Genomic DNA, 20,958 nt, shown 5'->3' with positions numbered 1-20,958 from the left:
CATAGCCACCTCAAAATGGCCCACCCACCCTTTCACCTGTTTTGGTGGGGTTTTGAGTGAGTGAGGCTACAGCCCTTGGGCCTGTAGAACTAACAAACTCGCCTGAAGCCTCAGTATCTCGACAGATTGTAGCCTGGCCTACCCCTCCAAGTTCGGCCTGCTCAATGTAGTGATCCACTTGCTAATAGTTCGAACCAAAGTATGTGCTGAGAGCTTTAAGGACAGTTTCAAAGTCTGTGGAGGTCTCTTCTACCGCCTGTCTCACGAGGACAATGTCAGTGACTCACCCCACCTGCATAGAGGAATAAGCTAACCTGATGTTTCTGCTCTTTGGCATGCAAACCAACATTGCTTGATATCTTAGGAAGTGTTTTTTTCCACAACTCCCAACTCTGGCCACTTTGTGGTTCCTCAAAGTTTTTGAACAGCTATGGCAAGAGCAGTGATTGATTGACTGGTGCTGGCTACTAATTCCTGATGTGCTTCTCATCAAGTTGTGTCTTCAAATTCCTCCTTCGAACAAGTCTTCCAATTTCTCCTTGTGGGTTTTCTGTCAATGGCACCAAATTGTTGTTAGATTGTTGTCACCATCTCTGCTACCATGTTTTGAGGGTTGGCCTCCTTGCCTAATCTATTCAGAGAAGGTTTCCCTCTTACCCATGAGTAATTCTAGTCTGACTCCAGCTGGTTGCTTCAAAACTACTTTATTAACATCAGGTGCAGGATAGACTAGAAAGTAAGTATATCTTTCTTGTGTGCAGACTATTCCCTCTCTCTTATCGAGTCTCTACCACATGACTGGAGATGTCACTATTATAACATGATAACTATCACTATCTCGTTATCGTAACTAACCCATTATACGACAACCGCATCCACACTACCTTAAACAGCCACTCCCTCCACCACCAGCACATGATGTCTGCTGCATTGAACCATAAACAGGATGTATTGCATCTATTTGCCAAGGTTTCTTTGAGAGCACCATCCAAACTTAGTTGTTTGGCGTGTATGGTGGAAACAGATTGTCTGAATGATTCATAATAATTCAGTAAAAGAATTTTGGTCAGTGTCATATCAATTTTACTGAAACAATCAGCAGAAGACAATGAAAATATAGTAATAATTACTGGACATTTCTGAAATAAATAGATTGTAAATTAGTTTGAGACATTTTGGGTATTTTTTTTGCTAATTATGGCTTTGAATACAGCAATTAAGTATCTTGAACACAGAAGGGCAAAACATGATAATAATAGTAACAGCTGTTTTTAATCGAGCACTTCTGAAATAATTAGAAAGTGTTTATGCTTATCTATATATTGCACTATTCATAAACAGTATATATGTTTCTTTTTAAAAATACAGGTCTGCATATGCTAAAGCTAAGGCAAGATTTGACTTGACAATGGTTTAAAATAACGCACGAAACTTAGTTTAATTAATGTGTAGATTAACACATGGTTTATTATTCTGTTTGCCAAAGAAATTGATCTAATCAGTAGCATCATTAATGTAATTGCAATTGCCTCTGGTTTTGAAAAGAAATCCAATTCAGCGACAGAATGGTTTGCTCAATTGTCCAACTACAATCTGTTTACAAATGATGTATTCGGATGTCGACATCATGCAGTATTTCTTTTTTTAATTGGTAGATAAAACATAACGTACATCATTTCCGAATTAACCTTTCAAATAAAGCATTACATCAAATAGTAGAAAATGAAACGAGAATGTGAAGAGACTGTTATGGAAAAGAGTAAAGAAGGCGATTACTTGCATCCTGTGTGTCATTGGCTGGTATCATAGCAACAGCAGTATCAGGATAACATTAGCCACATCAAGCTGCCTTCAGCATCCAGTAACCTTACTGAGTCAACAAATAGAAAACAAGCAACTCTAAAATAACAAGATGTGCTCTAATCCTCCTGACAGCAGTCCAAAACCTCATGACTTGTAAAATTTGTCTAGCACCAATTGTACTTTTGAATGATTTATTTTTGCCCACCAAACATTGGAAACCTGCTGTACTTGATCAATCACTGGCTCAGCTCTGCGAGGCAAAGGACTCTGATACACACTGGCAATGCTGAAAGGGTTACATCCTGTTTCATGCAGCTTTGACAGATATTATTCTCAATTTCACTAATCTGGTCTTTGGTCTTTGAGCCCCAAGGTCAACCCAAGCTTTTCTAGGTAAGTGGAAATGATTCTATTTTTGTCTACAATGACTCCCATTTTGGGCAATCATTTGGTTGATGACATGCTTTTCAAAGTTCAATTGGCGTTTTTTTGTCTTTTCTGGATGAAATGATTTTGGATACACACATCAGAAGTTAAACCTTTACAGGAGACTGCATAGAATGAGATCCAAGTGCTTCTACAGTAGGATACTGTATTTATTTGCACCATCAAAGATGACATGGATTGAAATTTGCTATTCTGAATGTACACTTCTTGACTAGTATCTGTCTTCAACAAGATTGTTTATAGAAATATGATTGTATTTTATTACAAGGGAATTGTTGATTATAGGGAGGATTGCCTCTGCACTGTGTAAAATGCCATAAACCCATTATTTAAAAACAGGATTCTGATTTCATTGTGCACAAAGTCAACAATGTCTCTGCAACCATGTTGAATAACCTGCTATTCAATATGTGTCTTAAAAAATTACCATGATGTGACTGATAGCAATAAAAGTATATTTATATCTGGGCATCTCCCAGTCAATAATAAAGTTTGAATTTTTTATAAGACAGCATTATAGTTTCAACTAGGAATGGCAAGACCGATTGATTTAACGTCCCAATAATTAAATGAATGCACATCCATTTGTGATAGTAATCTGACAGTGTACAATGCATAGTTCAAAATTAAACAAGTATGTTCGATAATCAACCATGATCAAAATGAATGGCGGAGCAGGCTCAAAGGGCCGAATGGCCTACTCCTGCTTCCAGTTTCTATGTTTCTTTTTTTCTCCAGAGTGATAGTCTGTTAATTAACGAGACTAACACAGAGAGAAATTGAGTTAAAAAGGAGAATAAATGGTAACTATGGGGATATGTTTCACTGTTGTCCAGATATTGCTTAGTAAGCAGTGCCAGTTTAGTGCAGTTAAATAAGAACGTATGGAAATAGTTGAGATTATATACAGTTTTAGGGAAATTATGTTTTATTTTTGGATTTATTTTCCCCTGTATTTTATGGATGGATGGATGGTGAGGGGTGGGGGGCGGGGAGGGGAGGTGTGGTGGGGGGGCGGGGGGGCACATTGCTCATCCCCACCAGAACGAAAGCCACTTCCAAACCCACCAACTTTAAATAAGGCCGCTCCACAGCGATAATATGCTGTTAGTATTGTACACAAGCTGAGGCTGGGACTTCCTCAGGATTCAGTAGTGGGTGTGCTGGGACTGCAAGCAGGCCCAGAATGAAAAAAGATATTGAACGTGGTTTGGCAGAAAGCAGTGGGCTTGCCATCTGACATATTTTACACCCCATCCCCCACCACCCAGCCAAAAACTCACCCAACTGGAGTTGCGTGGGGGGCGGGGGAGAGAGGGGGAGGGAGAAGGGGTGAAGGTGAAGGGGGGAGTGGTATTGGTCCAGCCCTAGGTCTTTCAGCTTCTTAATGTCATGCTTTGATTATCCTCAATATCTTGATATCCAGATACATTTTCAGTATTTCATCACATTTATTAATTGTGTTTAGTATTTTTTGCCCATCCCTAATTGTCCTTGAACCATGTGGCTTGCTAGGCCATTACAGACATCTGGAGTCTCATGGACCAGATGGGATTTTATGATGATGGTCATCATTTTTATGGCCACCATTACTGAGACTAGATTTATTTGACATATTAATTGAATTTATATTAGATGATAAGACATTGGAGTAGAAGCAGGCCATTCCGCCCCACCGGCTCTGCTGCACCATTCAATGAGATCATGACTGGTCTGACATGATCAGCCACCATCAGATTCCACCAGCAGTGCCCTCAGAATGTTAGCCTGGGCCTCTGGATTACTAAACCAGTGACATTACCACAATCCCACCATTGCCCCAAAGTCATTGCTCAGAGCTAGATAATTATAACTTCAGAACTCATTTAAAAATTAAATTATTAGTCCCTGAAAAGATCTGGAATTGCCCTTCATTATGTACCATTACGTACGACTCTAAAATTGTCATGGCTCAACACAACATGGAAACATGGAAAATAGGAGCAGGAGTGGATCATTTGGCCCTTCAAGGCTGCTCCATCATTTAAATGATCATGGTTGATCCTTTCTCTCTGCGCTGTACCTCCATTCTCTCTCCATATCTGCTTATAGCTTTAGAGCCAGAAATCTATCTATTTCCTTCTTAAATATATTCAGTGACTTTGTTTCCACAGCATTCTGTGGTAGAGAATTCCACAGGTTCACCACCCTTTGAGTGAAGAAGTTTCTCCTCATCTCTGTTCCAAGTGGACTATCCTATATCCTGAGACTGTGATCCCTTGTTCTAGGGCATGTAACAATTCATTTGCACACAGCCAGCTTCCACGTACAGTGGTTTGACATTGATCAGATAATCTGTTTTAAATGATGTTGATTAACAAATAAAGAAAAATGACCAGGACACTGGGGGAAACCCCTCTGCTCTTCCTCAAAACATTGTCATAAAATCTTTCACATCAACTTGAGAGGGAAAATGAGACCTTGGTTTAACATCTCTTACTGCACTGGAGGGTAAGCTTTATTTAGTGTTCAAGTCTGGAGCGGAACCTGGTGACTCAGAGCGATTGAACCATTGCTGACCAAAAATATAATCAAAGCTTTCTTTAGGTGTAGAAGTGTGATGATTAGGAGAGCAGAGACCCCTTATAATGTCACATAGAACTGTATTTTCTCTCCTTCACAGCCTGTGCATTATTAACATTTCCTTTTCTTTCAGATCAAGCTGTTCAGTAGATCGATCATGATAGCAACAGGAGGTCTCCTGCGTATTGCAGCCAGAACAAATGATTCCTTCAAACCTAGTGAACGGGCAAATAAACACAGAAGGAAAGTGTTCAAAAAAAGGAAGAATGATGTGGTAATGGTGAAAGCCAAATTGGAGTTGTGTTCCATTTCAGGATTGATCACCGCCTTTGGGATCTTGGTGATGTTAGCAGGGATTGCAATGGTAGTAATAGGCTACTGGCCTGTGGCCTACAAGAATCCTGAAACAAACGTAGTGTCTCGCAATACCACCAGCAATTACACGACAGTAGACACGTCTTTGGAGATTATTTCTGAATTTGTAGCCAGCTATGTACATTCGGAGAAACTGAAGATCTTCGGACCACTGGTGCTGGGAATCGGCATATTTCTCTTTATCTGTGCCAATGCAGTGCTTCATGAAAACAGAGACAAGAAAACTAAGGTGATTAGTATGCAAGATATTTATTCCACAGTGATAGATATTCACAGAATAAAGAAAAAGGAATCTGGTCCTTTTCATGGATTTGTGAATTATGTACAGTGCAAAAGCATTGACAGTCTCAAGTTTCCAGCTTCTTGCGATGCAGTAACATTGGCTAAAAGTTCCTGTCAGACACCTACTGCAGATGGCATTAAAAAAGTTTGATCCAATAATAAGCCTAAGAGGAAATTAACAATTATTTTGCAAAGCAACAGAAACTTGACCCAAAGAACAAAACGTTATCCGTTCAGTATCTGCAGAGACAGCATCAGTGCCAATGAAAGAGAGAAAATGGCTGGACTAAAAGGCACCAAATCTCATGCTACTTCTTCCATTGATACACTCATACACCCCATAATTGAAATAAACAATTACATTCACACTGAGGTAGACATCAGATCTGCCAAAGATGACAATGAAGCACAGATGTCAAAAAAATCATGAGTAAATCCAACAAGAATTGCACTATAATGTCTCTGAACTGCATTTCCCTGAGTGTTGTAGTCTCCTTCATTTGGCTATACCACCTCCTCCAGTTCCTCTCAACCACCTCCAGCCCCCTCCTCTTCCCCTCCTCCGCTCCACCTCCTCAGCAACCCCAAGATTGGCCATGCAAGCATCTTGGTGCCATGGGTGCACCAGTTATGTGGATCCAGGCAGCTGTGGTCTTAGCCAAATCCCTCCCTATTTCTTTGTGTACGGTTCAACGTATGAAAATTTTCCATATATTGTCATGCTGTCTGTACTGTAATTTCATTGTGCGCAAAGGAAAATCAGAAACAGAACAATTAATGGACATGAATATAATGGATTTTTATTTTAAGAAATGGGTATCTTTTTCAGATTGCTGATTAAACACCAGTCGCATTTCCATAGACGTGAGGTTGATAACTGTTCAACTGCTCAAAACTCACATTTAAATCAGAGGTATGGGGACACATCAGAAACCGGGTGTGGCCCTACCGGTACACAGGGCATGCTCGACTCAAGCCAGTTCAAGCTCCCTAGCTGTAAGTCACAACCGGACATAGTCTAAAGTTGACTGACAAAACTGGGGGTAAAATGATTCCTCACTGGTTTCTGACTGGTTTCTGGTTGCTCTGATTGACCCCGATACATTACCAGTTTTTTTGGCTAGGATGTACTCCAGTTACAACAGTTTTTTTTCCATGTGGGGAACCCTAATTTGGCCTCAACTGGAGTATTGTATCCAGGTCTGGGTACTCCTCTTCAGAAAAAAGATGCAGAGAAGATTTATGAGAATAGTTCCAGGGAGAAGAGTTCCATTATGCGAATAGATTGGGGAGGCTGGCGTTGCTTTCTTTAGAGAAGAGAAGAGTTGAGAGGAGATTGATTGAGGCTTTCCAAATCATGAGGTGACTGGACAGAGTGAATAGGAAGAAACTACTCTCATTGGCAGAAGGATTGAGAACTAGAGGACACCGATTTAAGATGCTGAGTGAGCCAGAGACAACATGACCAAAAGCTTTTTTATGCTGCAAGTGGTTAGGATCAGAAATGCTCAGCCTGAGTGTGGTGGAGGCAGGTTCAATCATGGCTATCATAAGCAAATTGGATAATTATCTGAAGTGAGAAAAAAATTGCGGGGCCAATGGGAAAGGACATGAGACTGGGACTGGCTGAGGAGCTCTTACAGAGAGTTGGCATCAACCTGACAGGCTGAATGATCTCCTTCTTACTCTTCTACGATTCTAGTTCAAAAGCAAAGTATAAAAACAGTAAATTCTGAAAATAGTCAGCAGGTTAGACAGCATCTGTGGAGAGAGAAACAGAGTTAACATGACAGTCATCACCTTTCATCAGAACTGGGAAAATTAGGAATTTCTAAGGGTTTAAACCAGTAAATGGGGGGAGTGTAGGAAAAAGAACAAAAGGGTGTGTCCATGATAGGATGAAAGACAAGAGAGATTAATTGACAACAGAGTTAATGGTGCAAGGCCAAAGAGAGTGCAGGTTAGGTAGATTGGCCATACTAAATTGTCCCTTAGTGTCCCAAGGTGTTTAGGTTAGATGGATTAGCCATGGTAACTGTATGGGGTTACAGGGATAGAGTGGGGGAGAGGATCTTGGTAAGATACTCGGCCAGAAAGTCAGTGCAGTCTTGATGGGCCAAATGGCCTCTTCTGCACTGCAGGGATTCCATGGGTGGAACTTTACGAGATTTTTTTCTAAGTGTCCAGCTAGTGTGAAAACGGGAGAGTTGCTGATCTGTTTTCGGGCGAGTTTTCACTCCCAATTTTATGCACTTAGTCTTTGAAAACATGGGCTGGACTGTGGGTGGGGCCTAATTCACCAGACAGCCAGCAGCTTAGATAGGAGCCACAAACTGCGTGTGCACAGGAAAACTGGGAAAAAACCCAGCTCTGCTGACAGAACCCCTCCGGGCCAGATACAGTCTCCTCTTCCCCCTATGGACATCGGAGACCCCCCAACATTACTTATCCCTCCCTCACCCCACCCTCTCCACCCCAGCATGTGTCCCCTTCATCACCCCTTGGCCCCGATGGCTGACTGACATAACCCTCTCTCTCTCCCGTCCCTGATCATCACAGAGACACAAATCGCCCCCCCCCCCCCCCACCCCCCCCCCCCCCCCCCCCCCCCCCACCCCCCCCCCCCCCCCCCCCCCCCCCCCCCACACTACCCCATCAGCAAACCTGCAAGTGCTGACTTGGCTTCCCCTTCATGGTAACAAGGCAAACTGCATTAAACTTGCTGGAATGCTCTAACAGGCGTGTGACTCGCCCAAACTGCCTGCAGCTGATCTGCTCTAACAAGGGAGAGCTCCATTAAAACCCACCAGGATGGGCAGACAGACAGGCAGGAAGAAATGGCCTCCAGGAAGACAGCTCCCCATTTATCAGATGCTGACCTGGCCAGGTTGCTGGAGGCATTGGAGGCATAGCAGGACACCCTCTTCCCCCCAGCAAGACACCGTCCCAGAGGAAGGGATAGAAACGCAGCATGAGAGGCGGTGGTAGCATGTGTTAGTGCCAGGGTACTGGCCAGGAGAACCAGGAAGCAGTGCCGCAAAAAACTGAACGACCTTATCCAGGCAGCAAGTATGAATGTTTTACCTCATCCAGCATCTTCCCCCCCTAAACGACCCCCAGATCCCCCCACCCCCAGCACCCTGCATGCTTCCAGCCCCTGACCCTCAAGTACCTCCCTTCTCCCACCCAAGAGTATCACAACCCTTGCCCGCTGAGGGTCGCCACCTGAAACCCTGCAGGACTTGTGCCATCAGATTTCACATGGCTCCTTCTGTGCCCACAAGAGAAGAATATCCATAATCACCGGGAGAGGGTGAAGACAGGGGGTGGTGTACCTGTGATCCGGGTCCTCATCCCCTTTGATGGCAATACAGCCCCCCCCCCACATCCCCCTCCCCGCCCCCAACTCACAAACACACACCCAGAACCCATGCAGTAGTGGCCACAGACAGTGCTGGTTGACAAGTTCTGAGGCTGCAGTGCTTCCACTTCAGAGAGTTTCCAGCCCATCTCCCACCTGCAAGTGCTTGCTGCTGCCAGCACTAGGGCCCAGAGTCAGCGCTAAGACCCGAGGTCAGGGCTCTGAGCCGGGTCCATGCTGAGAGTCTGAGGTTGGACCTCGTGAGCAACAACAGCCCCCCACTCCCTCCACACACTCGCAGGTCACCCTGACCCAAAACGCTGTTTGAATGTGGGAGATTTACCTCCTCGCTCACCCTCACTGATCAAGTGCCTGAATCTGACTTTTATAGAGCAGGTGTTTTCCTCATTGATCCGGCTGCAGCGAACGCGGTCTTTAAGGCGGGTGAGCTGGGACAATTGAGAGTGAAGTTTGCGAATGACATTGTGATGAATGCAAAAAAATGCAAATTGACCTTTCGCCCATTTTGGGCGGGCTCCCGATTGTGCCAATTCTTTTTGGTAAAATGGGAATGAACGCGAAACCGGGCGCCATTCTCGCTAGTTGCATCGTGCCCGATTTTACGACATTTTCCCACCACAAAACGGGCGCGATGAGATCGTAAAATTCCACTCTATGATTGAGAGTGTTAATGATACCCGTAATGAAACAAAAAATGTGTTGAGGAAGAGTAAATGGCAGAATCACAATGCCATCCAAAAGCAAAATAAAGGGAAAAACGAGACAGTGAAACCAAAACCTACAAAGGAAAGGGGAACAAAGTGGGGACAGAGTTACTGCCTAAAATTGTTGAACTCAATGGGTGGGATTTTATGGCCTCGCTCATTCCGAAACTATAAAATCCTGCCCAAGGTCAACAGACCTTCCCATTGTCCACCTCTCGCCTGCTCCGATTCCCATGGCGGCAGGGCGGTAAAATTCCAGCCAGTGCTGTAAAGTGCCTAATTGAAAGTTGAGGTGCTGTTATTCAAATTTGTGGAGTGCTTTACTAGAGCACTGCAGGAGGCTGAGGACAGAGAAGTCAATATGGGAGCAACGTGGAGAATTAAAATAACTGGCCACCGGAAGCTCAGGGTCTCATTTGCGGGTTGAAAGGAGGCATTTCCACAACGCGGTCATCCAATTTGTGTGTGTTCTTCCCAGGGTAGAGCAGACCGTATTGTGAGTAGTGAAAAGTAGTGGGGAGTCAGTTGGCTCAGTTGGCTGGACAGTTGGTTTGTGATGCAGAGTGACACCAACAACGTAGGTTCAATTCCCGTACCAGCTGTGTTTATTCATGAAGTCCCCACCTTCTCAAACTTGCCCCACACTTGAGGGGTGGTGTTCCTCAGGTTAAAATCCCCTTTGAGGGGAGAGCAGCCTATGGTCAACTGGGACTTTGGCAACTTTACCTCGCAAAAACTTGAAAGAAGTATACATATATCATCTGAAGAAGTGTTTGGGATCTTTGGAAGCTGAAGAGAGGTTGTAAAATAGAAGATGTTGCATCTCCTGCGCTTGCATGGAAAAGTGCTGTGGGTATTGGGGGTGATTGATGAATGGACCAGGGTGTTGTGGGGTGAATGGTCCCTTTGAAATGCTGAAAGGGAGGGGTGGGAAGATGTGTTTGGTGGAGATGTTATGCTGGAGGTGAGAGAAATGGCAGAGCATGATTCACTGAATATGGCAGCTGGTGAGGACAAAAGGAACTGTACTGCATTTCTGGGAGCGAGGTGGGAAACTGCAGGAAATGGAATGGACATGGTAAAGGAACCTGCCAATGATGGGAGGGGTGGAAAAAGTTGAGAAAAAAGGAAGACATATCAGAAGTTCTTGTATGGAAGGTTTTATGTTTCTTTAAAAGCAAAATACTGTGGATGCTGGAAATCTGAAATAAAAACAGAAAATGCTGGGAAAAAACCTAACAGGTCTGGCAGCGTCTATGGAGAGAGAAACAGAGTTAATGGCCAGAAATCTCCCATCCCGCCCGCCACTGGAATTTTAACAGGCGGGTTGCGGAGAATGTGAGACGCCACTGACAGTCGGGCGGGAATTTCCAGCTTTTAGACCAGTGAGGCGGAGAATTCTGCCCAATGTTTCAGCTCTTAAGAAGTATCACAGGGACTCAAAACGTTAACTCTGTTCCTCTCTTCACAGATGCTGCCAAAACTGCTGACGTTTCCCAGCATTCACGTTTTCCTTTAAGCTTCTTTAGTAGTTGTCATGTAGGAACATAGGGTTGACATTGTTCATTTCAGGAAATCAGTAGGTGAGTGCTGAATTTAATTCATTCCATCGCAGTGGGAAACACAGCAGCCAGCCCCATTTAATTGCAGAGAGGTCCTGTGTCAGTGTGGATAACTTCCCCTGATTAAGCTGGAGGTGGAAGAGGCTGACGTAGGATTCCCGACTGTAGACAGCAGGATGTCAATAAGACTCATTAATGAACCAATTGACGTCCATTGCACCTGAGCCTGCCGCAAGGTAGTGGTGTCTGAGCATTTAATGGGAGCCGCATGGCTTTGCTGCACCAAGGAACTGGTAAACCACAAATCTAGAGCAAAGCTCTGGGATTCCAGGTTCAAATCTCACTACGGGAGCTGGCGACATTTGATTCTGAATGCAAAACTAAGCCCCAGAAAGCTACCCAGCAAACTCTTCAAGAAAAGTAATTTTAATTTAATGCATTTGTCTCCATGTGCAGTTACTGATACCCATGCGTAACAATAAAGACTTCTGGAAATTATTTGGCAGTAAATTTCCAAGTATGCAGTGAGGAAAAGGAACCTCATTTCCTGTCTCTCTCCTGGCCTGATCAGATTGTTGGGGTCAGCATATCTATGATTTCCTGAAATATAATGATGACAGAGAAAATTCCTCAGGCAAAAGTCATGGCGATTTTTCAGTGCAGCCATACAAGTGATGAGTCAGAGGTGCGTTATGTAAGAGTTCTGAGAACAGTTGTTTTTCAGACTGATTTGCAAATAGGGTTTGGAAATACTGATCTTTTCACATAATGGAGAGAGTTAACAATGATGCTGACCAGGAACTAATATCTTTCAGATATTTGGTGCTGCTAATTATGACTAAAATTATTATGAAATTGCTGAAAAGTTCTACAAAAGAGGTTGAGAATCCAGTAACATATTCAACTTTTGTTTTGAAAATCTGAACACAGAAATGCGATCGTCTAATTTTGTCATCCTGTTTTTCACATGCCACTTCCTGGATTCGCGGTTGATACCAGCTCACTGAAATCCTAATAGAATGGGAGATTGTATTGATAGACATATGTTTTGGCATAGGATTTTAAAAAGGAAAATTCTACACCTAGCTTAATTTCCTTGGCACCATCTGTCACTATGCTCTGTCTCTCTCCACATGCCCTATTCTAATTTTGCATTCTCCCTTTCCCTCTAGACCCCACTCTTTACTGTTCCCTTTTTCGCATCCTGTGGACTCTTCTTGTTATTTACCTTTTCCACGCAGCTTTCACTTTTTTATCTCCTGGTCTGTTTCAAACTTGGCCACAACACTTCTTTGTTTTCTCTCCTGGTCTCCCTCCGTGTCTCACTTTCTCCAATTTCTGTTTTATCCCCTCTTTACCATATAGAATCCTTGTGCAGTTATCAGCAAACCATCCTCTTTTTGCTTCCCCATACAGAGAAACACCTGGAAACCAAAGTAAAGTGGGTGGCACGGTGGCACAATGGTTAGCACTGCCGCCTCACAGCGCCAGGGACCCGGATTCGATTCCTGGCTTGGGTCACTGTCTGTGTGGAGTTTGCACATTCTCCTCGTGTCTGCGTGGGTTTCCTCTGGGCGCTCTGGTTTCCTCCCACAGTCCAAAGATGTGCAGGTTAGGTTGATTGGCCATGATAAATTAACCCCAGTGTCAGGGGGATCAGCAGGGTACATATGTGCGGCCAAGGGGATAGACTTTGGATGGGATTGTGATCAGTGCAGACTCTATGGGCCGAATGGCCTCCTGCTGCACCGAAGGGATTCTATGGGGCGGCACAGTGATTAGCACTGTTGCCTCACAGCGCCAGGGACCCAAGTTCAATTCTGGCCTCGGGTCACTGTCTGTGTGGAGTTTGCACATTCTCCCCGTGTCTGCGTGGGTTTCCTCTGGTTGCTCCGGTTTCCTCCCGCAGTTCAAAAATGTACAGGTTAGGTCGATTGGCCATGCTAAATTGACCCTAGTATCGGGGGATCAGCCAGGGTAAATATGTGGGGTTTAAGGAATAGGGCCTAGGTGGGATTGTGGTCGGTACAGACTCGATGGGCTGAATGGCCTCCTTCTGCTCTGTAAGATTCTATGAACTAATGTAAAGTGAGTTAACTGCTGTCCATTGGCGTGTGCTTGAAATGAAGAGCATTATTTGGTAAGAAATCACATTGGGCAGAATTTTACCGGCTCACCTCACCCCATCCATCAATGGGTGGAGCGAGACGGTAAAACCACACAAAAGCCAAGAATTCAGCCAATTTCCCAGCTCCCACAATTTTATGAGATCTGGATTCCCGGTGAGGTCAGCTTCTCGCCAGGAATGGGCGAGAGACTGAATAATTTATTTAAATATATTATAATGTTAACTTGCATGTGTTGAGTGAGTCCAGCGTTCAATCGTCCGGGCTCACCTGCCTTTATGGCCTCGCTAGGAGAGGTTTTCTCCGGCGAGGAAAACACCTGTTCCCCATGAACGAGGAACAGTCGTGTTGGTCTTGCTAGTGGAACCGGTGACCACTGAGGCCCCCAGGGAGGCCGAGAGCAAAGGGGCTGCCCCTTGGGCAGTGCCAGCCTAGCATTGCCAGCCTGGCACCTTGGCACTATCAGCCTTACATTTGGGCAATGCCCGGCAGGCACCTTGGCACTGCCCAATGGGGGTGGGGCCTATAGGGGTGGGCCTAATGGGGCAAGGCCTGAAGGGGCAGGGTTTGAAGGGGTGAGCCTGATGGAGCGGGGCATGAAGGGGAGCAGCATGAGGGGGCAGCCCGACCAGGAGGGAAGGGGCTACGCACTGCTACTCTGCAATGAAATAGGATTGGGCATGGGAGGTGCGATTGGTCTGGGTGGTGGGGGGTGTGGCAGGGGCTAGATGTCTATGCATTGTTGGGATTGCGATCGGCCATGGGCCCCGCAATTGGGGGGGAGGAGGAGCTGGTTGAGATTGCCCGCAGCAACAGAAGCCTGATATCTCTGCCTGTCAGACCCCTGCTGCTGAAATTAAGCATGTGCAGCATCAGAGGTGTGCATATGTGCAGTAGCTCCCTCTACAGGCTGGCTGGTGAAGCCCAGACCACTGCCTACAGCAGCTCGAAACAGTCCAACCCACATTTTCAATGACTGTGCATAAGATTGGGTGTGAAAACTCGCCAAAAAAAAATCAGGAACTCTCCGATTTTCATGCTAGTTGGACACTTAGCATCAATCTCGTAAAATTCTGCCCATTGGGTGTGATATCACCAGCTGTTCATGCCACATTCCCACTGCACTGAGGTTGGAGAATTTGGTGCCAAGCCTGTAGTGAATGGCCAAACATTCTGGCCATTATCTCTGTCCTCAAAGGATGGTTCTGTGATTTTTTAAAATTGATTCAAGCGATGTGGGGTTTGCTGGCTAAGCTGTATTTATTGCCCGTACCTAACTGCCATTCAGAAAAGCAGTGAGCTGCTTTATTCACAGCTGCAGTCCATGTGGTGTAGGAACCCCTGCAGCGATGTTAGGGAATGAGTTCCAGGATTTTGACCCAGTGACAGTGGAAGAAAAGCAACATATTTCCAAGCCAAGATGGCATGTGTCTTGGACAGGAACTTCTTTGTTTGTCTCTCTTGTGGCAACTATTCATTAGGTTCAATTGGATTTTGAATTTGGTTTTTGGAGGAAGCAAAGGATGGATTTGGGTTTGGTCGGTCCATTCTGAGTATTGGTTTTGTAATTTTAAGGATGGAGTAAAAAAAATTAAACAAGGGGGAACTTCCAGGTGGTGGTGTTCCCATGTATCTGCTGCTCTTGTACTTCTCGATGGTGGTGGTGTGAGTTTGGAAGGTGCTGTCTAAGGAACTTTGGGAAGTTACTGCTGTGCATCTTGTGTGTCTTTCCATCCATGTGCTCTGATGAATGGCAACTCATTTAATAATAATCCAATCTAAGTAAAAATATTTCTGTGCTGATTAATTATTTCTTTGGTTTACATATGAACAGCAATAAAGTTAAAAATTGTTCCAACATGCATTATATAACAAGTGTTTGAACTAGGGAATAATGTTGGGGTGAGAGATCTGAGATATTGGAAGAAATTGAAGAGGCAATGAGGACTGAAGCCCTAGAGTGATTTAAAGATGAGGTCTATTCAGGTGAATCATAATAATGTAAGGAGGTTAGATGTTGCAGAGTGCCAAATAAGCCTGATGCGAATAAAACCTCAACTTGATTCAGAACCTCGTCCACCAGGTGATGATACACAGAGCCTTTTCTTGGAGAAGAGTGGTTACCTGTCTTAATGATAGGATTCAATTCCTCTCTTATTATATTAAATATGAGTGGCACCACGGCTTGGAGTTGGGCTTGTGACTTCAGTCTTAATAGGTGAGGTTAGATTACAAAGATGGCACCTTGTTCTCTTTTCTTTATATAACATTTCTATTTTTCTTTCTTGAAGAGGGAGGGTCGTTGTTATAAATATGGAATGTATGTTTGTTTAGTCAAACAAGGCCCCTTATTCAGGGAGGAAAACCTCCTCACAGTTAACTATTTAAGATTGTTTGTTTGATTGTTTAAAATAGTCCTTGTGTGTTCTTTTCATTTTGCGTTTACAGAACCGTTAGTTAGTAACTGGTGTTCTTGTAAAGGTACAGACAAGTTTATTTTGTTAGAAAATGACTATATAATATGTCCTAGCGCTTCTTGCGCAGCTGGGAATGTGGGAGGCAAGTTATGACACACTGCTGAGCGGGAGGGGAAAATCAGTTTCAGGTAAAAGGCCAACTTGTGTCGATATCCTACATTCCTTTCTACTGAACAGGTAATGGCATAGCAACATTGAAAAACTGCTTGTGGAATGTACAGGATAGACAACACATCATGCATTAAAAGAAAATGGATTCTGGGCACGATCTTACCAGCCATTCACACCACGTACCAACTGCAGTGAGGTCAGGGAATTTGGCGGCCAGCCAAATCTCTGTCCACTACAGCAGAATGGGAAAATCCCACCGGCATGAATGGTGATATGATTCCGGCCACTATCTTTCATCAAGAAGGAGAAAGTGGATATCTTTCCACTTACCTACACATCTTTGGACACTAAGGAGCAATTTATCATGGCCTATCCACCTAACCTGCACATCTTTGGACTGTGGGAGGAAACCACAGCACCCGGAGGAAACTCATGCAGACACAGGGAGAACATGCAAACTTCACACAGACATTCACCCAAGGCCGGGATCAAACCTGGCTCCCTGGCACTAAAAGGCAGCAGTCCTAACCACTATGCATCCGTGCCACCTGGGTTATCTTATAACCTTCCAAGGTTATAAAATAAATGTTTTTTTTTGTTTATATATCCAACTCAATGCAATCAAAGTCCAATTCAGAGTCTCAGTAAGTGAGACATTCCAGATCCAAGCTGACAAGACAGGCTCACCACTTCCTGTCTTGTGCTTGATCTACATGATCCAAGCTGATTGGAGCAGGCATTGCACCTCCCCCAAGGCTTGATCTCATTTGCATCTTAGCCAAAAGGCCTAGATGCCGCTTTAAAAAATTGCTTCAAATAAAACCTCAGTGTAATCTCATGACTTCAAACAAGTGCAGCACAGCGATACTGCACTTGATCTTAGCCAAAAGGCCAAGAAATGTTTTTTTTATTTCAAAAATATACTTTATTCATAAAAAAACTCTCAAATAAAACATTGCAAAACGACAGATCCAAAAGTTACAAACAGTGCAAAAAAGAATCATTTTTACAGTACAATACAGTACTTATTTACAAAACATTACATTCATTACATTTCATTACTTAAAACTATGTACATACATCAGAGTTTACTGTGTGCCGTTATTTTTCAGATTGGCACACAGTTACGCAGGCCGAGGGTATTCTGCAGTTACCCGGCCCTCGGTCTGCCTCGGTTGAAACGCTTTACACAGTGGCCTTTCCCCATTGTGCCTTTGCGGCGGCTGCCCCAAGCTTGAGCGCATCCCTGAGCACGTAGTCCTGGACCCTTTCCTAATAGCATAGCAGCAGACTGAGCAACATTTCGGCCGAGAAATGTTGCTCAGTCTGCTGCTATGCTATTAGGAAGCCTTAGAGGGAGACATCCTCCCTTGCTCCCTTCCCCTTCAGATGGTCCCCTTTTGGATTTACTTATTTAGCTATTTTTATAGAATATTTATATTATTTTTTTCATTAAATTGATTCATATTTTCATATTAAAAAATTAAAATTTTTTTTTCCCTCATTCTGCCAGTTGCACAGGACAAACTTTATCTCATTATTCAGATCTATAAAGTCTGATCTACTTCAGTGGACCTCCTTACCTATGCAATGTCTGGGTAGGATAGCAATGATTATGAAGGCTGCTTTACTCTCTACAGATGTTACCAATTTCACTTTCTGCTAAGGTCCTGAAGAAAACCAATGGGGAGTTACTAGCTTCTTTATGTGGAACAAAAAGAAACCTTGGTTAAAACTGGCCAAATTGCAAATTCTAAGTTTGAAAGGCGTCTTAGGGTGCCAAATATAAAATTATATCAGCTAGCCTCTTATCTGAAGTTTCTCCAGGAATGCATAAGAAGGGACCCCACTTCCATATGCCTTGATATTGAGACTTGTCAGACTGAATATTCTTTACAAACTCTTGTTCCTTAAAGATTTTAGGACAGTACTAGGTCTTTTTTTTGTTTTTTCTATGACATATTTTGCTAATTAACCCCCCCCCCCCAACACACAAACCCTTACAGCATAAATCTCGTTCTAATTTCTTTGTCTTCAGCTCTGACAAAGGGTCATCCAGACTCCAAACACTGGCTTTGTTCTCTTTCAAGTTTGTTCTCTTTCCACAGATGCTATCTAGACCCGCTGAGATTTTCCAACATTTTCTGTTTTAGTTTCATATTCCAGCAATCTGTAGTAATTTGCTTTTATGCTAGGGGGCAGTGCCGGGGCCATGTCTCTGGCCACCCAAGGGCGACGCTGACCTTCGAGTCTCTGGCGTGGCCATGAACAGCTTTGGAAACAAGGTAAGAGTTAAAGAGAAACGGAGGACTGCACTGAGACAAGTAGTTTTCTGGCGAGTCCCCAAATTTTTTTGTTGCACTGCTTTGAAAAGCAGAGGAACTCTCCCTGGTTTCTGGTCAGTATGTATGAACATCATGCTTCTAGTGTAATCTTGCCAGTTGCAAATTAGGCACAGTATTCCCCACGTTATAACACCGACTACACTTCAGAAAGTTTATCTTATTTGACAATGACACGTCCTGAGGATAAAGGCGCTTTGGAAATTCAAATACTTTTCCTGTCCAACAAACTCTCTAAATTTGCGTACAAAAGACACATTAGGACACAAAAATGCACTTTAAATTTTAAAATGCAAGTTTTTGGAGATTGGAAATTATTTAAACCGTGTTTATTCTGCTGTGAAACTGAGCGCGCGCTCAAATGTAACCGCTGGGAACCTACCACTGAACTAGAAGGGGGAATATTGGGGACTTCAGTTCCTCACATGCAGAATCACTGCAGTGTCCACTGTCCGATATTGTCACCCTAGTGAGCTGTAATTTACTGATCTTTGGCTGATATCGGAATGATTGAAGAGGCGGTGAAGCAGTAAGAGGAGTCAGAGAATCGCCCTGTTCTGGTCCCTGTTGCCCTCCCTGGTGAGGTGGCTGGCGGGAGATGTGAATGAAGAGTCGCTGTGGCTGGGAGGCCGCTCAAGGTAATTTCTGTGCAACCCTAATGTTCATCCATATTGTTACTATGCAACCCTAATGTTCATTAATATTGTTACTATGCAACCCTAATGTTCATCCATATTGTTACTATGCAACGCTAATGTTCATTAATATTGTTACTGCGGAGTATTGTTGTCTGGGTCCTCCACCCCTGTGTTTGCCTTATTGTGACGTCACGGGATTCCCCTTATGATATAAAGCTGGTTCTCTTCATTGTGACGTCACTTGGCCGGGGTATCCCCCCCCCCCTTTCTGATGTCACGGGACAGTGCGCTGGGCTCTGCGGCCAGGCCAGGGTCCTCGTTCCAGCTCGCCGCTCCTTCAGTTAATGGAGCCTTCTCCTGCTCATGCAGGGTTCTCCTCTTCGGTGTCATTTCTGGAATGAGCAGCGGGTGGCGACATCAGCACAGTGTGTGTGTGTGTGTCTGCACTCGAGAAAAAGGCTGCAAGCCATAATCATCATTTTCACCAGAGGGGCGGGTTCTTTGGTTTCTTTCATGCAGTAAACTGGGACTAACGTCACAATATTGGACATGTGAAATGATACGAGTCTAATGACAAAGCAAAGTGGAAAACGCACATGGAAGTGTGAATATTGCTGGAATTGTGAATATTGCTGCAAGTGAAGGGACATGACCGTTCAGGAAACTATATGGGGGTAAAACAACAGTTTGCACTTGTGTAGTATTTACAGATATATCCTATCCATGCTGCTTTGTGGAGGAAAATTAAAAAGATAGAAGTGAATCAAAGGAACGTGAAGAGATCGGAACTATGATCACAATCTGAACCAAAACCTGGGTTTTGAGAAGGTTTTTTTAAAAGTGGAGCCGGAGTTTCGGGTCCTGAGACATGAACAGTGTTCCACTGAGAGTGCAAGGAAGGGGCATGTAAAACAGGGCCTAATTGGAAGAATGATGTGAGGAAGTTGTAAGGCAGGAGGAGGTTGTAATGTTCATACAAACTTGTGAACAATGACAGGGTAGAACAGTGGAAATTTTGTTACACATCTGTCTTCAATAACATCGAATATAGAACCGTACAGCGCAGAAGAGGCCCATTGAGTCTGCACCAACACATTAGAACCTGAACTCCCACCTAATCCCATCTGCCAGCACTTGGCCCATAGCCCTGAATGTTATAATATGCCAAGCGCTTATCCAGGTAGTTTTTAAAGGATGTGCGGCAACCCGCCTCTAAAACCCTCCCAGGAAGCGCATTCCAGGCCGCCACCACCCTCTGGGTAAAAATATTTTTCCTCACATCCCCCCTAAACCTCCTGCCCCTCACCTTGAACCTATGTCCCCTCGTGACTGACCCTTCGACTAAGGGGAACAGCTGCTCCTTATGCACTCTGTCCCTGTCCCTCATAATCTTGGACATCTCGATCAGGTCGCCCCTCAGTCTTCTCTGCTCCAACATAAACAACCCAAGCCTACGCAACCTCTCTTCATAACTTAAATGTTCCATCTCAGGCAGCATCCTGGTCAATCTCCACAGCACCCCTTCCAGTGCAATCACATCCTTCCTATAATGTGGCAACCAGAACTGTACACAGTACTCCAGCTGTGGTCTCACCAAGGTTCTATCCAACTCCAACATGACTACCCTGCTTTTGTAATCTATGTCTTGATTGATAAAGGCAAGTGTCCCATATATCTTTTTCACCACCGTCCTAACATGCCCTTCTGCTTTCAGAGATCAGACAAACACGCCAATGTCCCTATGTTCCACAGAACTTCCTAGTGTCATGCCATTCATTGAATACTTGTCAAATTACTCCTTCCAAAGTGTATCACCTCACACGTTTCCGGGTTAAATTCCGTCTGCCACTTATCTGCCCATTTGACCAATTCATCTGTATCTTCTTGTACCCCAAGACACTCAACCTCACTGTTAACCACCAGGCCAATCTTTGTGTCATCCGCAAATTTACTAATCCTACCCCTACTAATCCTACTAGGGAATCAAGACTAAATGTCTTCTGGTGGAGTAGGGTTAGTGTTGGGATAACTGAATCAGGCAGTATAGATCCAGTTTTATTCCCATATAGTCCTTTGTTCTGACCTTATCTTTATATTTCTATTATATTTATTTCTACATTTATAATGCTAATGAAGAAATGAGATGT

At 44.0% G+C, this 20,958-nt stretch overlaps 2 protein-coding genes and 1 non-coding gene across 3 annotated transcripts in view; 2 read left to right on the top strand and 1 right to left on the bottom strand.

Annotated features, from left to right (window-relative positions):
- Nucleotides 1-4,969: 4,969 nt before the first annotated feature.
- On the top strand, nt 4,970-5,899 carry LOC144493977 (transmembrane protein 200C-like). The gene is given in 1 exon segment (XM_078213552.1): nt 4,970-5,899. A coding segment is annotated over 1 exon segment (930 nt).
- Nucleotides 5,900-16,535: 10,636 nt separating this feature from the next.
- Nucleotides 16,536-16,734, bottom strand: LOC144494549 (U2 spliceosomal RNA). The gene has a single exon (XR_013498098.1). It is a non-coding gene; the product is annotated as a U2 spliceosomal RNA (small nuclear RNA).
- Nucleotides 16,735-18,754: 2,020 nt separating this feature from the next.
- Nucleotides 18,755-20,958, top strand: part of mcm9 (minichromosome maintenance 9 homologous recombination repair factor) — a 42,763-nt gene continuing 40,559 nt past the window's right edge. Inside the window, exon 1 of the mRNA XM_078213704.1 lies at nt 18,755-18,811. The gene's annotated coding sequence lies outside the window, so the exon portion shown is untranslated. The remainder of the gene's footprint in view (nt 18,812-20,958) is intronic.

The sequence above is a fragment of the Mustelus asterias genome, chromosome 5 (assembly GCF_964213995.1).
Source record: "Mustelus asterias chromosome 5, sMusAst1.hap1.1, whole genome shotgun sequence".
Taxonomy (NCBI): Eukaryota; Metazoa; Chordata; class Chondrichthyes; order Carcharhiniformes; family Triakidae; genus Mustelus; species Mustelus asterias.
Note: the sequence above shows the minus strand (reverse complement) of the source record. Positions and strands in the feature narration are given on the sequence as shown.